Consider the following 15,317-nt stretch of genomic DNA (forward strand, 5'->3'; position numbering starts at 1 on the left):
CGCTTCCAAGCATTGCCTTCTCAAACACCGAGATCGCTCACCCGAGGCTGAGCGTTAGCGAAATCCTAGGCGCCAGGGATTCTGGAGTAAAATGTAGACGACCGGACGAAGATTACCTCGATTCCTTGATATTTTTGCGCTCCACGATCGCGGATTCCATGATATTTCCGCGCATTCTTGCGCGACGATCGCGCAAAAACCTGGCACTTGGCGCATTCCAGCTCACGAGCGTATTCCAGCTTACGATCGCATGCGCTCGCGCATGAGGATCGCAAAAACCCTGAAGAACCCTAAAGAAATATTTACATTTAAGAGACGTATATTATTAACAGCCACTGGGCCTATAGTAGTCTGGAGGGACGCTTGGACACCTCTCGTCCATGGAGGCGTAAGGCACCAGGGTGTTATAGTCCGGCAATTCCATCCTATACGTCCCCAAGATCTGGCAGAATGGAAGAGGAGGATCATCGTGAGCATTACACCATTTTGGCAGCCGCGAAGAATTCTTCTCGAAGAAGCTCAGCATGTATGCGTCACGGATCTGGAAGCAAAGAGAAGAACTCTCGTCACTCTCACTCAAGATAGAAGGAAGAAGAAGGAAGCGAGCACTTACCGTGAACTCGGTGACTTGGATGGAGCTTGCGAGCTCTCCAAACAATCCAGCTTCTTTGTACATTTGGAGGACGAACGCGACGCAGGACGTCGACTTGCCGTCGCTGTAAATCCAATCGTCCTTCTCTGGAATGGCCAGGAGCTCCTCGAATGGAATGCCTCGATGCTCGGCTTCTCTCATCACGCCGGGAAGATCCAGCCCCTGATAGCACAAAAAACATGACCCAGTTTTCCGCTTCTCTCATCCAAACTAAGTCATACCTGAGTGTCGAGACGCTTGTTGAGAGCTTCATTCCACATATTGGCAGCATACTCTGGTTGGAGTCGAGTCCAGACCGTGAGCACCGAAGCCACCTATCCCAACCGAAAACATGTATCAACAAGCTTTGGAAAGGAAACTAAAGCTCTCTTACCAGGTTTGAGTCCAGCTGAGGAGGATAGTTGTCTACCGGAGTGTCAATCCAGCTGAAGATCATGTTATGGTAACCATATGGCTTGCCATCCATGCTCCGCGCGTATTCCCAGGCGGCAGTAAGGTTGAACTTTTCTCGCATCGCCGAGCTGAGAGGTAACACAACAATATGAGGATTCGCATCGTCTGCTAGCTGCTGCTTCCACCAGTCATCCCAAGTTAAGACAGCAATTATCTCTTGACCCTGCCACACAAGAGAATGAAAATCAAGGTAAGCACCAAGAAGAAACGCTTGTTTACCTCTTTGTTTTCGTGCCCGGACTCTCCAACCCACAGCTTTCCTTGTTCGTCCCTGAGAGCAAACGCAGTGTGCCCAGCGTAAGCTCCCGTGACCCATTTCTCCAAAGTTTCAAAGCCTCCCCAGCGTCCTCGTATCTTGGAGAGCGCCAGAAAGTCACCAGACTGGATATCGTCGGTGCTGAAGTTCGACAAGCTTTGCGGACGCTCCACAAACTTGGTTTTCATATGCCTCTTCAAGAACTCGATGTTGGCATCTTGTCCCCAGCCGGTGTTTGAGAAAATCGGCAGCACGTCCCACAGAGCCATCAAAGTTCCAAGCATGCCGGCCTTCATCAAAAACACCGAAATTCCCTTGTCTTTCACCTGAAAGAGAACTGTCAGCATTTTTCTTATCAATTTCTCACTTACATAGTCAAGCTCTCCTTCTTGCCATTCTTTGATCTCCATGGTGTGCGTGCGGCCAATGAAGTAGTAGTCCCAAGTAACTCGGTAAGGAGTGGCAAAGATATACAAGTCCATACATGTCCAACTGTGAGCATTGCTTGTCTGGAACGAAACCACGACTGTTCTACGACATGACAAAAAAAAAGAAGAGAAGAACACCAACATTCTTCCTTAAGAACATACCTTGATATATAAAATGCCCCCTCCAGAGCTATTGGCCTCCTTTGGCTCCGTGAATTCCAGCCATGCCTCGTTCTTGTAGAAGCAGGCACCTTTCCAGCTGCTCAAATTCCTGTCCGAGGGAGACGACACTGCCGCTACGAACTCCGGCAGCAAATCCACCGCGTTGTGCAGCCGGTTGAGCGTCGGCCATGCAATCCCGTGCGGCAGCGCCGGGAGAACGTCGCGCGGATGGAATGGCAGCAGCGGCAGCGATCGCGCGGGCGCGCCGAGGATCATGAGAAGCAGTAGCAGCAGCAGCTCCATCGATCGCGCCCCGGCGCCCTCGCCCCTGCAAAAAATCTACCTCTAGGGCTCTTCCCTCCAAGCTTGCGTGCCGTATAATAAATGAGGCCCATCCGTACAATATCGACGAATATCCCACTAGCTAATGCGAATCTTTTCAAAAAAGGTTTTAAAATAGGCTTATTACTTAAACCATATACTTAGCACTAAAACGAAAGGCATCATTGGTAGATTCTCGATTTTAGGGTTTAGGGTTTTTCGGCATGGCGACTCTCTCGGCTTCCAAGTCGCAGCCTCTCTATCTTCTCTACGAGGCGCCGTCGGGCTACTCGATCTTCGAGGCGCACGGGCTCGACGAGATTGGCCAGGCCGCGGCGGCCGTCCAGGAATCCATCAAAGATCTCAATCGATTTGGCAATGTCGTCCGCCTCGTCACTTTCAAGCCATTTGAGTCGGCCGCCAGCGCGCTGGACCAGTGCAATGCCATATCAGAAGGTAAGAATTTCCCGAATCTTAGCTTAGAGCGTAGAAACTACTTAAAAACTACTCTTTCTTTGCCAGGGATCATGACCAGCGAGCTGCAAGAGTTTTTAGGCTCTTGTCTCCCCAAAGTGAAGGCGGGAAAGGCCGCCAAGTTCTCTCTGGGCGTGGCGGAACCAAAGCTGGGGTCTCAAATCCAAGAGAGTCTGGGCGTTCCCTGCCAGAGCAATGAGTTTGTTGCAGAGTTTTTGCGTGGCATTCGTCTCCATTTTTCTCGTTTCGTCCGTGATCTCAAGGTGTCATTTTTTTCTCTCGTTTGTCTTTGGAGTTCTTACATTTGGGACTTCGACAGGAGGGAGATGTGGAAAGAGCCCAGCTTGGTCTTTCTCATAGCTACAGCAGAGCCAAAGTGAAATTCAACGTGAATAGGATCGACAACATGATAATCCAGAGCATAAGTCTGCTGGATACGCTCGACAAAGATATCAACACATTTGCCATGAGAGCCAAGTACGCGGTTGCACTTCTTCTCTTTGTCTTTCTGATTAGTTTTCGTTGTTGCTAGGGAGTGGTATTCATGGCATTTTCCGGAGCTGGTTAAGATTATTAGCGACAACTACATATACGCAAAGCTCTGTACGTTCATCAAGGACAAATCTACTCTCGCGGATGAGTCACTTGAAGAGCTGACAGAGATTACCGGGGATGAGGACAAGGCAAAGGAAATTCTTGCGGCTGCGAAATCATCCATGGGTGCGTTTCTTAGTATCCCTTGGTATTTTTATTTGACGCCAAGTTTTGCTAACAGGTCAGGACATTTCTCCCATCGACTTGATCAACATCCAGGCTTTTGGAGAAAGGGTTGTCCGGCTTGTGGAGTTCCGAACCGTGCTCCATGGGTATCTCGTGTCCAAGATGCATGGAATTGCGCCAAACTTGGCTACTCTTATCGGAGAGATTGTTGGCGCCCGACTTATTTCACATGCAGGGAGCCTCTCAAACCTGGCTAAGTGTCCTGCTTCAACAGTTCAGATTCTCGGAGCAGAGAAAGCTCTATTCAGGTGCTTTATTTTATCTATGTATTTCGACTGTTTAAATCTTGTTCTCATCACTCCAGGGCTTTGAAGACCAAAGGTAACACGCCAAAGTATGGTCTCATCTTCCATTCTTCGTTCATTGGGAGGGCTTCAGCGAAGAACAAGGGCCGTATTTCCCGATACCTGGCAAACAAGGCCAGTCTTGCAACGCGGCTTGACTGCTACCTGGGTAAGCCTTTCGCCTCTTTATCTAAAGGTTTCTTTTGTGTGTCTTGTTTTAAGAAACGAGCACAAATGCTTTTGGACAAAAGCTGAAGGAGCAAGTGGAAGAACGGCTTGATTTCTATGACAAGGGTGTGGCGCCTCGGAAAAATATCGACGTAATGAAGCTGGCCTGCAAAGAGGCGCTGCAACAGCAATCGAATGCTGACGTGGAGATGGAAGACGCCGCAGAAAAAGAGAAAATAGCACAAGATGGAGAAGCCTTTCCAGAAGGTAGTACTTCTTTTTCATGCATCTTAAGATGATTGTACTCGTCACTGCCAGATGGAAAGAAGAAAAAGAAGAAAAAGAGGAAGAGTGACGCCGAGCCCATGGACATGGATGAGCCGCAGCCAGCTGCCGAGAAGAAGAAGAAGAAGAAGAAAGCGATTTCGGAGGAGGAGAACGGGCATCCATCAGTTGCAGTCGAGGACGAGCCTGTTTCAAAGAACGAGCCAAAGAAGAAGAAAAAGGCTAAAAAATCTGCCGAAGCGGCTGAGGAGGTGTCAAAGAAAAAGAAGAAGCGAAAGAATGCTGCCGAGTAACTTAAAACTACGAAAGGTACGCTGTTTTTACTTTCATCTCTTTATTTACGTAGTGGAAATTCCAGCCATTATAGCTGAAGAGGAGAGAATACAGCCTACATAGCGCTCTTCTTCCAAGCCTGCCGCGCAGCATCGCGTTCCTGGAAACAAAACACCAAACAGGGATGTATCAATTTTTCCACTTGTTTCTTTTTTTTTTCCCAACTTGTGACTTTAAAGCACCACTTACTTTTATTGCTTCCATTTCAGCCTCGTCCACGTTTCTCCTCTTCTTAGAGCCCCGCCTGTGTGGAGGTGCTTGCGGCACTTCATCGATGCACTTCCCCTCTTTCTTGCAAGCCAGCAGCCGATTCGCAGCATCGATACCTTGCGAGCAAATCCTCCGAGAGTCAGGTACTGAAAACGAGCTTTCTTCCGCAAGACTCACCACTGTAGTAAGCTCCGTGGACGTAGCCATTGTAGTGCTCGTGGGTGTGCTCTCCGCTGAAGTAGAGCGCTCCCTTGAGCGGCGCTTGGATTCGCTCAAACTCGTAGCTCTCGACGCCGATGGGCCAGTTTGAGAAGGATCCAACGAAGAAGCGATTAGAAAACCACTTTGGAACCAAGATATCGATCGGCTTTGGCACCGACGGCCCAAACATGTTCTTGAGAACTTCGTGGACTTCCTCGATGGTTTCGTTGCGGGGCTGCTGCTCGATACGCCGGGATTCGTCGTCGGTCACTGTGACAAACATGACGTTGGCTCCCGGGTACTCGTTTTCCAGATGCTGTGAAAGAAGAGTTAGTTTGTTTCTTTGAGATGATAATTCTATGTTTTAGATGGTAATAGGGGATTACCTGCCAGACTGGATAGTATCCTCGGTGCTCGTCGGCGTAGAGCATGAACTCGGTGAGGGGTCCGTTTGATGGCCAGAACTTGTATGGAAATTTGAGGAAGATCTTCGTGTAGACAGCCATGTCAAACTCGCTCAAGGCCTCGATCTTCCAGTCCTGCAAAAACCTTGGGCTTTAGATCTTGATTGTGGAAACTTTGGGTTTTGATACCGGGAAGGGTGGTATGAACTTGATGAGACCGCTCTGGAGAACCCCAAGGCTGACTGTGACGATCACGTACTTGGCTTTGTAGCTCTTGCCACCTTCGGTGCCAACTGTTACACCATTCTTGGAGTATCGTATATTGTTCACCACCTGCGAGATGATCCAAGAGGTTTTAGCATTTGGGAATGGACATCATGGGCGATTGTCAAACCGTGTTGAGCTTGAGCCTTGGATCGGTGATAACTCCATCCTTGGAATCCAGAAACTCTTCCGCCAACTTTTGGACGAGGTACGAGTATCCCCTTTGGTCGGCCACCAGGAAATTGCTATCGCCAAAGTTGTGAAAGGTGGGGTTTGGCTGGGTGTTCTTCAAGCTGGTAACTCGAGGAGGCTCTGGAAAGTATTCAAATGCTGGCATTGCTCTTGCAAGCATTTATACGTACCAGCAAATTCGTAGTCATAATTGTAGTAGTCGAGGACCATCTCCACTGGCGTCGAGGGGACCCTGCAAGATTTTGTGGTATATGGAGGTCCTTATTAGCGGCATAAAGCCTTACTTTCCATAAATGCGCTGTGCTGTGAGCACAGAGATATCGGCGCTATTGCTCTGGCTCTTCTTGATTCCAAGCGATTCGATCCACTCGGAGCTGTCGTCGAGCTTCTTCATGTAGATGTCGCCCAGCTTGTTTGCAAAGTGTCCACTGCAAGAGCAAAACATGAGAGAGATTAGATCCCATGGATTGTGTGTGTGTTTGTGTGCGTGAGAGAGAGAGAGAGAGAGATGATTCATGAGAAAAGAGTTGTGAGTTTTCCTCTCATATCTCGCCTGGGAGAAGTGAGAATGAAACTTTTTAGGAGAAGAGAAAGAGGGTCACAGAGTTCTTGTTCTTGGGAAAAGAGAGAGAGCATCGAGGCCATGATCATAGAGTTCTTTGGGAGATCCAGGAGAACTTGATGGCATGGATAGAATATATCTTAAAAGGAAGTTTAATGTGTTGGGCTCTAAGATCACTGAACTCTTGGGTGTAGATGTTGCTGCTGAGATTGTCAAAGTTGGAGTAGAACATCCGGAGCTTGTGCTTGTTTGCGAGCTCCCAGATTGGGTTTGTCGTCGTCTCGTTGACACCCTCGACCCAGTTTGCTCCCAGCTCGATCCTCTTGCCCGCGAAATCGGCCTCGCGCATCCTCCCGCCGATCCTGTCCGTGGCCTCAAGGATGACAAAGTCGTCAATCCCGGCCTCGGACAAGGTGTTTGCAGCCATGATGCCTGCAACCACGGAAAACCAATGGCATTTAGAGATTCCATCCATATACGAATGCCAATGTAAAGATACATCAAAAGAATCAACGTGTAGGATCACGAAACATATAGATCACGAAGAACTTCACGAAACGAATGGACTCTCTCTCTCTCTCTCTCTCTCTCTCTTTCTCTCTCTCTCCAGATCTTTCGTGAATCAAAGATATATGTACTAAGATCACGAAAACGAAGTGGTGAGCATGGAGTCTTTCTCTCTCTTTTTTCCCAGATCTTTCGTGAATTCAAAGATGTATTTGATAGAATGGAGTGGCTCTCTCTCTCTCTCTCTTCCAGATCTTTCGTGCATCAAAGATATATGTGCTAACGAAACGTATATATCACGAAGAACTTCACGAAACATGGTGAGAATGGAGTCTTTCTCTCTCTCTCTTTCCAGATCTTTCGCGAATCAAAGATACATCACGAAAAACTTCACGAAACATGGTGAGAATGGAGTCTTTCTCTCCACATCTCTCGTGAATCAAAGATATATGTGATAAGATTCTTCGTGTATTATATACCTGCCATTCCTGCACCAACAATTATCACGTCAAACGAGTATTTGGCATCGAGGGCATCCTCAGCAGCGATCTTCCGCGCTGCAGCGACGCAGCGCGATCGATCCAGAGGGACCGAGGCGAGGAAGAAGAAGAAGACGAAGGAAGACAAGAAAAAGCTCGAGAAGCTCCTCATGGTGTCTATAGATGATTGGCTCTAGCGGGATAGCCGCTTATAAATACTCCCAGAGATCCTGGAATCTTCTAAGCATCATTAGCAATAAAAGAAATTGCATCCGACATGGAGGGCTCCGCTGGATTGTCATTTTCACATAAATTAAACCCTCTCACTTTTTCTTTTTGGTTTTTCCTATTGGACCATTGTACAAAAAATTGTTTTTATCACTATCGTTTGCCACATCATTCATTCATTTTTTGTTTACATGGCCAGCTCCAAGAATGGAGCTATCAATGAATTCAATGAGCTGAATTGACCGCTAATATTCCATGGAGCTGCTTATCCCACTCTCGCCTGGACAAATCCCGCTCCTAAACAAAAAGAAGACAAAATCTCCTGAAAAGTGCCAAGAAATGCTAGATCCTTACCTTGACAACGCTTGCTTCCGCGCTCTCCATGTTTCGTCTCCTCTTCTCTCCGGTTCTGTGCGCCGGTGCCTTTGGTACTTTGTCCACGCACTTGTTCTTCTTCATGCAGTCCAGGAGTTTGTTCGCAGCGTCGATCCCTGGAAACCAAACTGAGCTCCAAAACCCGCGAGAACTTTGGCTACTTACCGCTGTAGTAAGCACCGTGGACGTAGCCATTGTAGTGCTCATGCGTGTGCTCTCCAGCGAAGTAGAGAGTGTGGCTGAGCGGCGCTTGGATCCTCTCAAACTCGAAAGCTTCCACACCAATGGGCCAGTTGGAGAAGGAGCCGACGAAGAACCTGTTGGACCACCATCTCGGTACCAGGATATCAGTTGGCTTGGGCACCGACGGTCCAAACATCGACTTAAGCACTTCGTGGATCTCGGCTATGGTTTCATTGTTGGGTTGTTGCTCAATGCGGCGGGATTCGTAGTCCGTGACGGTGACGAACATGACATTTGCCCCTGGGTACTCGTTCTCCAAATGCTGAAAGCTTCCAGCTTAAAACACGATGGTGTGAAGAGTTTGAAGTGTCCTTACTTGCCATATTGGATAGTACCCGCGTCTCTCGTCGGCATAGAGGAAGAACTCGGTCAGTGGTCCGTTTGAAGGCCAGAACTTGTAGGGGAACTTGAGAAAGATCTTGGTGTAAACAGCCATGTCAAACTCGCTCAAAGCTTCACGTTTCCAGTCCTGCAGAGGGGATTGCACTGCCATTTAGCGGAGGATGCATCTACTTCGAATGAACTGACCGGTAAACCAGGGTTGAACTTGATAAGGTCGCTCTGAAGAACTCCCAGACTGACCGTCACGATGATGTACTTTGAGTTGTAGACTTTGCCGTCTTCAGTGGTTGCAGTCACTCCTGTTTTAGAGTACTTGATTTGGCGGACAACCTGCGAAGTTCGAAGAGTAGGATTGATCACTTTCATGTCAAGCCGTGGTACCTTGTTAAGCTGAAGCCTGGGATCGGTAATTTTGCCGTTCTTGTTGGCAAGGAACTCCTCGGCTAGTTTCTGAACGAGGTACGAGTAACCACGCTGGTCAGCAACAAGGTAATTGTCGTCGCCAAAATTATGAAACGTAGGATTAGGCTGTGTGTTTTTCAAGCTCGTGACACTTGGTGGCTCTGGAATGTTCAAAGGAGAGAAACATGGTCAAGAAATCAAGAAAATAAGTAAGGTAGATACCTGCAAATTCGTAGTCGTAGTTGTAATAGTCGAGAACCATCTCGACAGGAGTCTTTGGAAAACTGTAGCCAGCACAGATTAAGATGAGCAAGCACATTGAAAGATCGAGCGCTTACACTCCGTGAAGTTTCTGTGCGGACAAAACAGACATATCCGGGGCATTGCTTTCGCTCTTGCTCAGCCCGAGCTCATCAACGAAATCGCTAGAATCGTCGGACTTGCTCATGAGATTTTCTCCCAGCTTGTTTTGAAGATGTCCACTGCCCACAATTTAATGCCTTTCAGATTATCGTTTGAAGCGCAGCAAACAGAGAGAAACTTACTTCTGAGTGTAGATGTTGTGACTGAGATTGTCAAAGTTAGAGTAGAACGTCCGGAGCTTGTACTGGTTTGCAAGCTTCCAGATGGGATTCGTGGTGGTCTTGTTCACTCCTTCCACCCAGTTTGCTCCCAGCTCGATCCGCTTCCCTGCAAAGTCCGCCTCCCGCATTCGCCCCCCGATGACCTCCGTCGCCTCGAGAATAACAAAATCCTTCACTCCAGCTTCGGACAGTGTCTTCGCAGCCATAACACCTGAGAACACCACGAGCAGATCTCAGTCAGTTTCGACGAGATGGACTTCCGAGTTTGTCACTAACCTGCCATGCCGGCCCCAACAATAATAACCGATGACGGCGATGGCTTTGGATCAGTAGCAAGCCTTCGAGCAGCAGCAGCAGCAGCAACGGCAGCATCGAGTAGCAGTGCTAGCAACGCGACGAGAAGAAATGTAGATAGCAAAGAACGAGCCATGGCCACTGCTGCCTCTCCGCTGCTTGCCGCTGCAAGCTGCACAGAAAACTAAATTACAGATTGTCTGAATGAAGAAGCAACATCCTTGCATATTGATAGGATCGTTGTACAGAAACTGTACGAATAAACCATTTTCGTCGCGGACAGAGATCGTGCAGCGCGTGGTATCGGCCAGCTGTACGGCTGATCGGAAAGGTTTAGAAAAAGCAACGTCATAATCAAGCAAGAGCGCTGGTCTGTCTGTCTTTGCCAAATGTTTTTTCTTTTCTTGCTATACAGTCTGCAAAACCATGTCGCCACTCGGGTTAAGAGCACAAGCGACGAGACGATACCGTGGCGCTAAAGTTATACTCAAAACTAGTCGACGAGAGTGAGAAGATATCGCAAAAAAATTCTTCTATACTTCAAGCTGCAAGCGCCGGAGAGAGGAGTTAGTGGCATTCGGTCATAGGCATGAGTCTAGAGAGCTTGAGTACCCTCCATGGCAGCAGCCTTTGTCATCTCCTTAGTGATGGCGTCCACCAGAGCTTTGTCATGGTACTCGGGTCCAAACACCTTGATGCATTCCATCTTGGTGTTCATCAGGTAGCTGCCACAAGGCTGGAAAAGATATATCGGCTGCGCGAAGAGAAGTGAATTCGCTTACACGTTAGAGGAGTGCTCGACAAGGTAGTCGGATCTGTCCTCGTCCGTCTTCCTGAAAAACGCTCGGAACTTCCACAGCACCGGCCTCACATCGCTTGGCTTTCCAGTAAGTCCAACAAAGCCTGGGTGAAACTCTGCAGAGACAAAGGTTGGAAAGGCTTTTACGTTTGATTGAGCTCAACCTCTGAGGTAGTGCTTAAGTTGGACCGTGTTGTCACGCTCCGGATCAGCCGTGATGAAGATCGGCACAATGCTCTTTCCTAAGTGTAATCCAACATCAAGAAAAAAAAATGGAAAAACGAAAGTAACCACGAAAACTCACCTAGTTGATGCACGACGCTAGCAATCTTCTCAAGCTGCCGCGGACAATCCTCGGGACAATGCGTGTAGCCAATGTAGATCAAAGACCACTTGCCAAAGAAGTCACTGTTCGACACTACTTTGCCAGACTGATCGAGGAGAGAGAACGGGCCACCGACGGTGATCCTCTCAGGCCTCACAGCCGCGGTAGATGTTTTTTTCGCTAAGGAAAAACAGACTTAGCATTGACAACAAGAAGAACAAGAAGAAAACAGAAAAACTACCTTCGATCGGTGGCCTCCCGAGGTAGAAATACGCGGCAAATGCGAGGCCCACGCCGGTCCCCAGAAGAATCATCGATCGAGCAAGCCAGTTCGCAGGCTGGAAGACAGAGAGAAAGAGAAAGAAGAAAGAATGTGTCATGGGATCCATAGAGAAGGATCACAACCTCTGGATAGGGCACGATCACAGGGCGCTCTCTCTCGATTGAAAACCTCCTCCTGGAAGAGCAATATTTCGCCTAGAGAGCGAGGAATGCAGAGAAAGGAATGAGATTTTCGCGAACCTCTGGCGATGGCGCAGCGATCCTCTTGGCGAAGGAGGTGTAGTAGCGCCTGGACATGCCCAGCGCCATTGCTCATTCCATACCTAAAACCCTAAAACAATATTATATAAAGCTATAACAATTTCAATTAGTGCATATGTCTCTTCCTTCTCCTTGCCATGGCAGCAGAGCAGGATCAGAATGCCGGAACTTAAAAGATGCCGTTGGAGCTCATCCTCGCAATCTATCCGGCAATCACGAAGCATCCGGCATTAGAGAGAGTCGCGCTCTTCCAACCCTGTATTCTTCAGCGAGCAGGATATTCGAATCATTGACATGGAAAGATTCAACAAATATCCTGTTTAGGACTTGTAGATTTTTATACTTCACCTACCTCAGTAAACTTGTCGCTCTTTCCTCTCGTGAAAAAAAGTCCCAGCAGCTCAGTGAGTAGAAAGAAAAGTTACTGCTTAGTTACAAATGCAACTATTCTATGTTGCCAGGATATAATTCTGGATGGGTTTCACGGACGTTTGAGGACACCGAGTCAAGAAGGCTGTGCATTTGGAGGTCTGCTAGAGGCATCACCCCCTCCCAGCTGCGACTGTTCACCCTGTGCAATCCATGCGAAAAGTGTGATCTCAATCTCTATGTGCATTCACTGGCAAGAATGAAATGCAGCCATACCTGGTCCACCTTCTTTCTCTTATTTCTCTTCCTTCTCCTTGCCATGGCAGCAATGGGTGGAGAGCAGGATCAGAACGCCGGAACTTGAAAGATGCCGCTAGAGCCCATCCGCCCCGCCTGCCCGCCCACAGCTTTCTCTCGGCATCTAGGCCAGGGCGATCGCTGGAGAGCGGCGATTCTTGTTCTACAATCTTTGATCGATCGCGCGGATCGCCAGGTTTGTGTGTGCACTCTCTCTCTCTCTCTCTCTCTCCGCGATTTAATCATCGGGAGCGTCTTGATTGCCAGATAGAGAGATTGCGACGGGCCGGCCGTGCAGTCGTGATCGTTGATAAAAGAGGAATCGAACCACCACAAATCGATCTGGTTATGATGGAGCAAAATTCGAATTTGTACGGCTGGGTCACTAGATACATGAATGCATTCCAGTCGGTCGATGAAGGTCACCATCCGGTAAAACGTGGCGGCCCGCAGATGGACACCTCCATTCTCGTGGTTTTGATCTTTGCTGTGTGTATATCCTCATCGTTCTTGCCGGTCTTTCCTTGTGGGATTTGATCGATATGCACCAGCGCCGATACAACTAGAAAAACCGCGGGATATTTGAATCGTTGACGGGCGTCTGTGCTGACAGGGCGACGTAAAATGCCACGTAGACGAATATCCGGTTTAAGGCTTGTGGTTATATATGCACTAAATATATCTTTAATATTTAATCATTTAAACCAGCCCAAACTAGGTCAAAATTTACAAATAAACTTGTCAATCCTTTCACTCAACGATTGTCCTCTTCGACAGCACAAAGATTTACTGGTGCACGAGTTGCAGGCTATTTCACCAAACTAAAAGATGTCCAAGAAACCTTTTGATCCTAGGTTGTGAGAAACTCGAAGTACCACATTTAAAGCTGAGTATGCCAAATTTGCTACCAGTGTGCTGCCGACCTCATGTGCGTAGAGCAGCGCAGCATACTGGCGCTTGATCCTTCATCATCAACTTTGAGCGTTTTGTTGCTCCTGAAAGCACTGTGAATGTCCCCCTTTAATCTTAACACTGAAGGAGCAGTACCTGAATCGTTCGCTTTCCTCCGTTTTTTCTTGAAAATCTGAGGCTCGGCATCTTCCAGGCTGCACAACATGTCGTTAGAAAAGCCAACAAAACTGTGATAAAAAAAAGTGAACCTATGGCCACCAGATTCTCGGAAACTGTCCGCAGCACTTCTGCACACAACAGAGGGCCTGTAATCGTTGCATTAGCACTGTTATGAACAAAAAGTTGACTTACCTTCGGTGGTGGGCATCCCTCTTGCTCTTGGAAACCTGCCTCACGCTGCTGGGACCTTCCATGACACTAAAGCACAAATGAGAATGTCAAGGTGGCGATAGGATTGATGATGAATAGAGAGTACCTCTGAACCAAAGCCTCATACACCTCCTTTGGAGTTGGCCAGATCTTGTCGATAAGCATATGAGCTTGGCACACCCTTTCCCTGGCCACGGGCTCCCCCAACAGGATGCTCTTGAGGTCAAAGTCACACAGTCTTGCAAAAACCACGTTCGACTTTGAGCTGAGACAGAAAGCGCAAGATCACCAGATCAAGGAGATGAGAGATCCAAATGCACTTGCATAGTATACATACCCGAACGAAGTTCCATGAGGAATGATGCGAAACACGCGCAGATCTTTTTCAGAAATGTCCTCTTGAAACTCAGGAGGGACTGTGTCCGGATAGTCTTCCGGGATCAGCACTTTGACCCTCCCGGGCCTGGACACAAATATTTAAGCGAATTCACAAAGATAAGAAAGGAAAACGGGAGACATACGTCGTTGAATGTAGCACTGCCTCGAGGTAAAAGCACCTGAACGACTTGTCTATGGGAGAAGGATTGCGAAGCATGTACCTGTACGCAAGGAAAGCAAGACGAAGATGGTAAGGATACAAGCAGAAAACTGGGTTTACCAGAGTAGCTGGCTACTGTCATGGAGCTTTTGTTTCTCAGTTACTGAAGCCTTTGCTGCTGCTTTGAGTTCAGCATCTGTAACATACACAGAAGATAATGATAAACCAAAGCGCGCCATACTTACAGTTGAAGGAGCAGCCATAGAAAATATTCGCCTCTGCTTCTAGCAGCATGAGCCGAGCATGCGCGACCGCATCTTCCACTTTCTCCCGGTGTGTTAGAACGTCTGGAAGAAGGCAAGGCACAAGCAAGTCCTCGATAAATGGTTCGGACTTGATGCTGCAGAGCAGAAGCTCCAGCTCTTGGTAGCTGAGTTTGCCGTAGCTTGGTGATGGCTGCCGTTCAACAAGTTTGACTATATCATACGAGAGGGCCTCGTAAACGGGTTGAGCTCGGTCACCAAACTTTTCACTTGAAAGATCCATCTACATGAACTGGTAAGAGACACAAAACAGAAACAAAGGAGGAAGGAGACACTCACCGTTTTGCGCTGAGCAAAGCGATCAGACAGCAAAGCATCACTGACAGCCATCCTTTGAGTCGCATCTTCTACAGAAACATGAATCAGTTCAGCTGCACGATAAAACCACCCAAACCTGTTACCTGAGTCCAGGAAACGTCGAGCGAGTTGAGGGCTGCATGGGTCCTGGAGGATGTGGCGAGCAGTCTGGAAAACCTCGTCGGAGATGAAATCTTGGAAGAGATCCCAGTGCTGGTGGATGTAGAGTAAACCCAGCAAATGGCCCAAGTCTGGATCCTGAGCCACTGCATCGTACCTCGTGTTGACATATTCCCCCACCAGCCTCTTCTCCTTGGCAAACCTCCTGAGTTTGTCATACTCATTACTTACCTTGCTCAATTCCCTGAGACCCTTTCTTGATATCCGAGAACGCCGCTCCGACTCGAACCCCAGGTTTTCCATTGCCACCCTAACGCCTCAAGGAGAGGCCATTTTGTCAGCTTCAAGTACCTTTTTTCCTTTCGATGCGCTCCATTCCAATCGCGCAGCGGCATTTCTTTCCTCCTCGCTATTGCCGTCGCCCTCTTCTTAGGCTTCCTGCTGGCACAGATGAGGAGGAAGCGCCTGGCTGTTTTCGTGTCTGGCGGCGGATAAAACTTTCGGAGCATTCACAAGCCGATGATGGATGGCACTGATCTTGG

General features: G+C 48.2%; 6 protein-coding genes across 9 annotated transcripts; 1 reads left to right on the forward strand and 5 right to left on the reverse strand.

The window, feature by feature from the left end:
* Positions 1–285: 285 nt before the first annotated feature.
* LOC9659080 lies at positions 286–2,307 on the reverse strand. 2 transcript variants are annotated; one of them, XM_002965218.2, is made up of 7 exons: positions 1,952–2,307; positions 1,733–1,870; positions 1,325–1,687; positions 1,026–1,268; positions 874–966; positions 614–814; positions 286–541 (listed from the first exon to the last, which is right to left on the reverse strand). In XM_002965218.2, exons 1-7 carry the CDS (start codon positions 2,252–2,254, stop codon positions 326–328), a joined length of 1,557 nt encoding a protein of 518 aa, XP_002965264.2. In that variant the 5' UTR covers positions 2,255–2,307; the 3' UTR covers positions 286–325. The 2 variants fall into 2 exon arrangements, with proteins under 2 accessions (XP_002965264.2, XP_024525249.1); XM_024669481.1 differs by having other exon boundaries at positions 1,325–1,870.
* Positions 2,308–2,473: 166 nt separating this feature from the next.
* LOC9660470 (nucleolar protein 56) lies at positions 2,474–4,799 on the forward strand. 2 transcript variants are annotated; one of them, XM_024669479.1, is made up of 9 exons: positions 2,474–2,728; positions 2,795–3,009; positions 3,066–3,223; positions 3,279–3,466; positions 3,522–3,774; positions 3,831–3,979; positions 4,033–4,245; positions 4,297–4,572; positions 4,622–4,799. In XM_024669479.1, exons 1-8 carry the CDS (start codon positions 2,497–2,499, stop codon positions 4,554–4,556), a joined length of 1,668 nt encoding a protein of 555 aa, XP_024525247.1. In that variant the 5' UTR covers positions 2,474–2,496; the 3' UTR covers positions 4,557–4,572; positions 4,622–4,799. The 2 variants fall into 2 exon arrangements, with proteins under 2 accessions (XP_024525247.1, XP_024525248.1); XM_024669480.1 differs by having other exon boundaries at positions 4,297–4,569; positions 4,620–4,799.
* Positions 4,574–7,587, reverse strand: LOC9659081 (polyamine oxidase). The gene is made up of 10 exons (XM_002965219.2): positions 7,416–7,587; positions 6,612–6,861; positions 6,152–6,295; positions 6,038–6,099; positions 5,806–5,987; positions 5,601–5,744; positions 5,394–5,546; positions 4,984–5,323; positions 4,786–4,922; positions 4,574–4,696 (listed from the first exon to the last, which is right to left on the reverse strand). The coding sequence occupies exons 1-10, from the start codon at positions 7,585–7,587 to the stop codon at positions 4,652–4,654; spliced, it is 1,629 nt and encodes a 542-aa protein (XP_002965265.1). The 3' UTR covers positions 4,574–4,651.
* A 188-nt stretch (positions 7,588–7,775) lies between these two features.
* On the reverse strand, positions 7,776–10,153 carry LOC9660471 (polyamine oxidase). The gene is made up of 10 exons (XM_002965220.2): positions 9,866–10,153; positions 9,551–9,800; positions 9,344–9,487; positions 9,228–9,289; positions 8,985–9,166; positions 8,790–8,933; positions 8,578–8,730; positions 8,184–8,523; positions 7,998–8,134; positions 7,776–7,940 (listed from the first exon to the last, which is right to left on the reverse strand). The coding sequence occupies exons 1-10, from the start codon at positions 10,017–10,019 to the stop codon at positions 7,869–7,871; spliced, it is 1,638 nt and encodes a 545-aa protein (XP_002965266.2). The 5' UTR covers positions 10,020–10,153; the 3' UTR covers positions 7,776–7,868.
* Positions 10,154–10,251: 98 nt separating this feature from the next.
* LOC9660472 (protein SCO1 homolog 1, mitochondrial) lies at positions 10,252–11,613 on the reverse strand. Of its 2 annotated transcripts, XM_002965221.2 has the most exons (8): positions 11,530–11,613; positions 11,413–11,484; positions 11,249–11,345; positions 10,987–11,187; positions 10,847–10,924; positions 10,666–10,798; positions 10,496–10,608; positions 10,252–10,428 (listed from the first exon to the last, which is right to left on the reverse strand). In XM_002965221.2, exons 1-8 carry the CDS (start codon positions 11,596–11,598, stop codon positions 10,424–10,426), a joined length of 768 nt encoding a protein of 255 aa, XP_002965267.2. In that variant the 5' UTR covers positions 11,599–11,613; the 3' UTR covers positions 10,252–10,423. The 2 variants fall into 2 exon arrangements, with proteins under 2 accessions (XP_002965267.2, XP_024525587.1); XM_024669819.1 differs by having other exon boundaries at positions 10,252–10,608.
* Positions 11,614–12,954: 1,341 nt separating this feature from the next.
* LOC9660473 lies at positions 12,955–15,078 on the reverse strand. The gene is made up of 11 exons (XM_024670048.1): positions 14,760–15,078; positions 14,638–14,705; positions 14,281–14,581; positions 14,156–14,231; positions 14,019–14,096; positions 13,835–13,960; positions 13,604–13,762; positions 13,480–13,545; positions 13,377–13,415; positions 13,264–13,322; positions 12,955–13,211 (listed from the first exon to the last, which is right to left on the reverse strand). Exons 1-11 carry the CDS (start codon positions 15,076–15,078, stop codon positions 13,141–13,143), a joined length of 1,362 nt encoding a protein of 453 aa, XP_024525816.1. The 3' UTR covers positions 12,955–13,140.
* Between the last annotated feature and the right edge of the window lie 239 nt (positions 15,079–15,317).

The sequence above is a fragment of the Selaginella moellendorffii genome, unplaced genomic scaffold, assembly GCF_000143415.4.
Source record: "Selaginella moellendorffii unplaced genomic scaffold, v1.0 SELMOscaffold_5, whole genome shotgun sequence".
NCBI classification, from domain to species: Eukaryota; Viridiplantae; Streptophyta; class Lycopodiopsida; order Selaginellales; family Selaginellaceae; genus Selaginella; species Selaginella moellendorffii.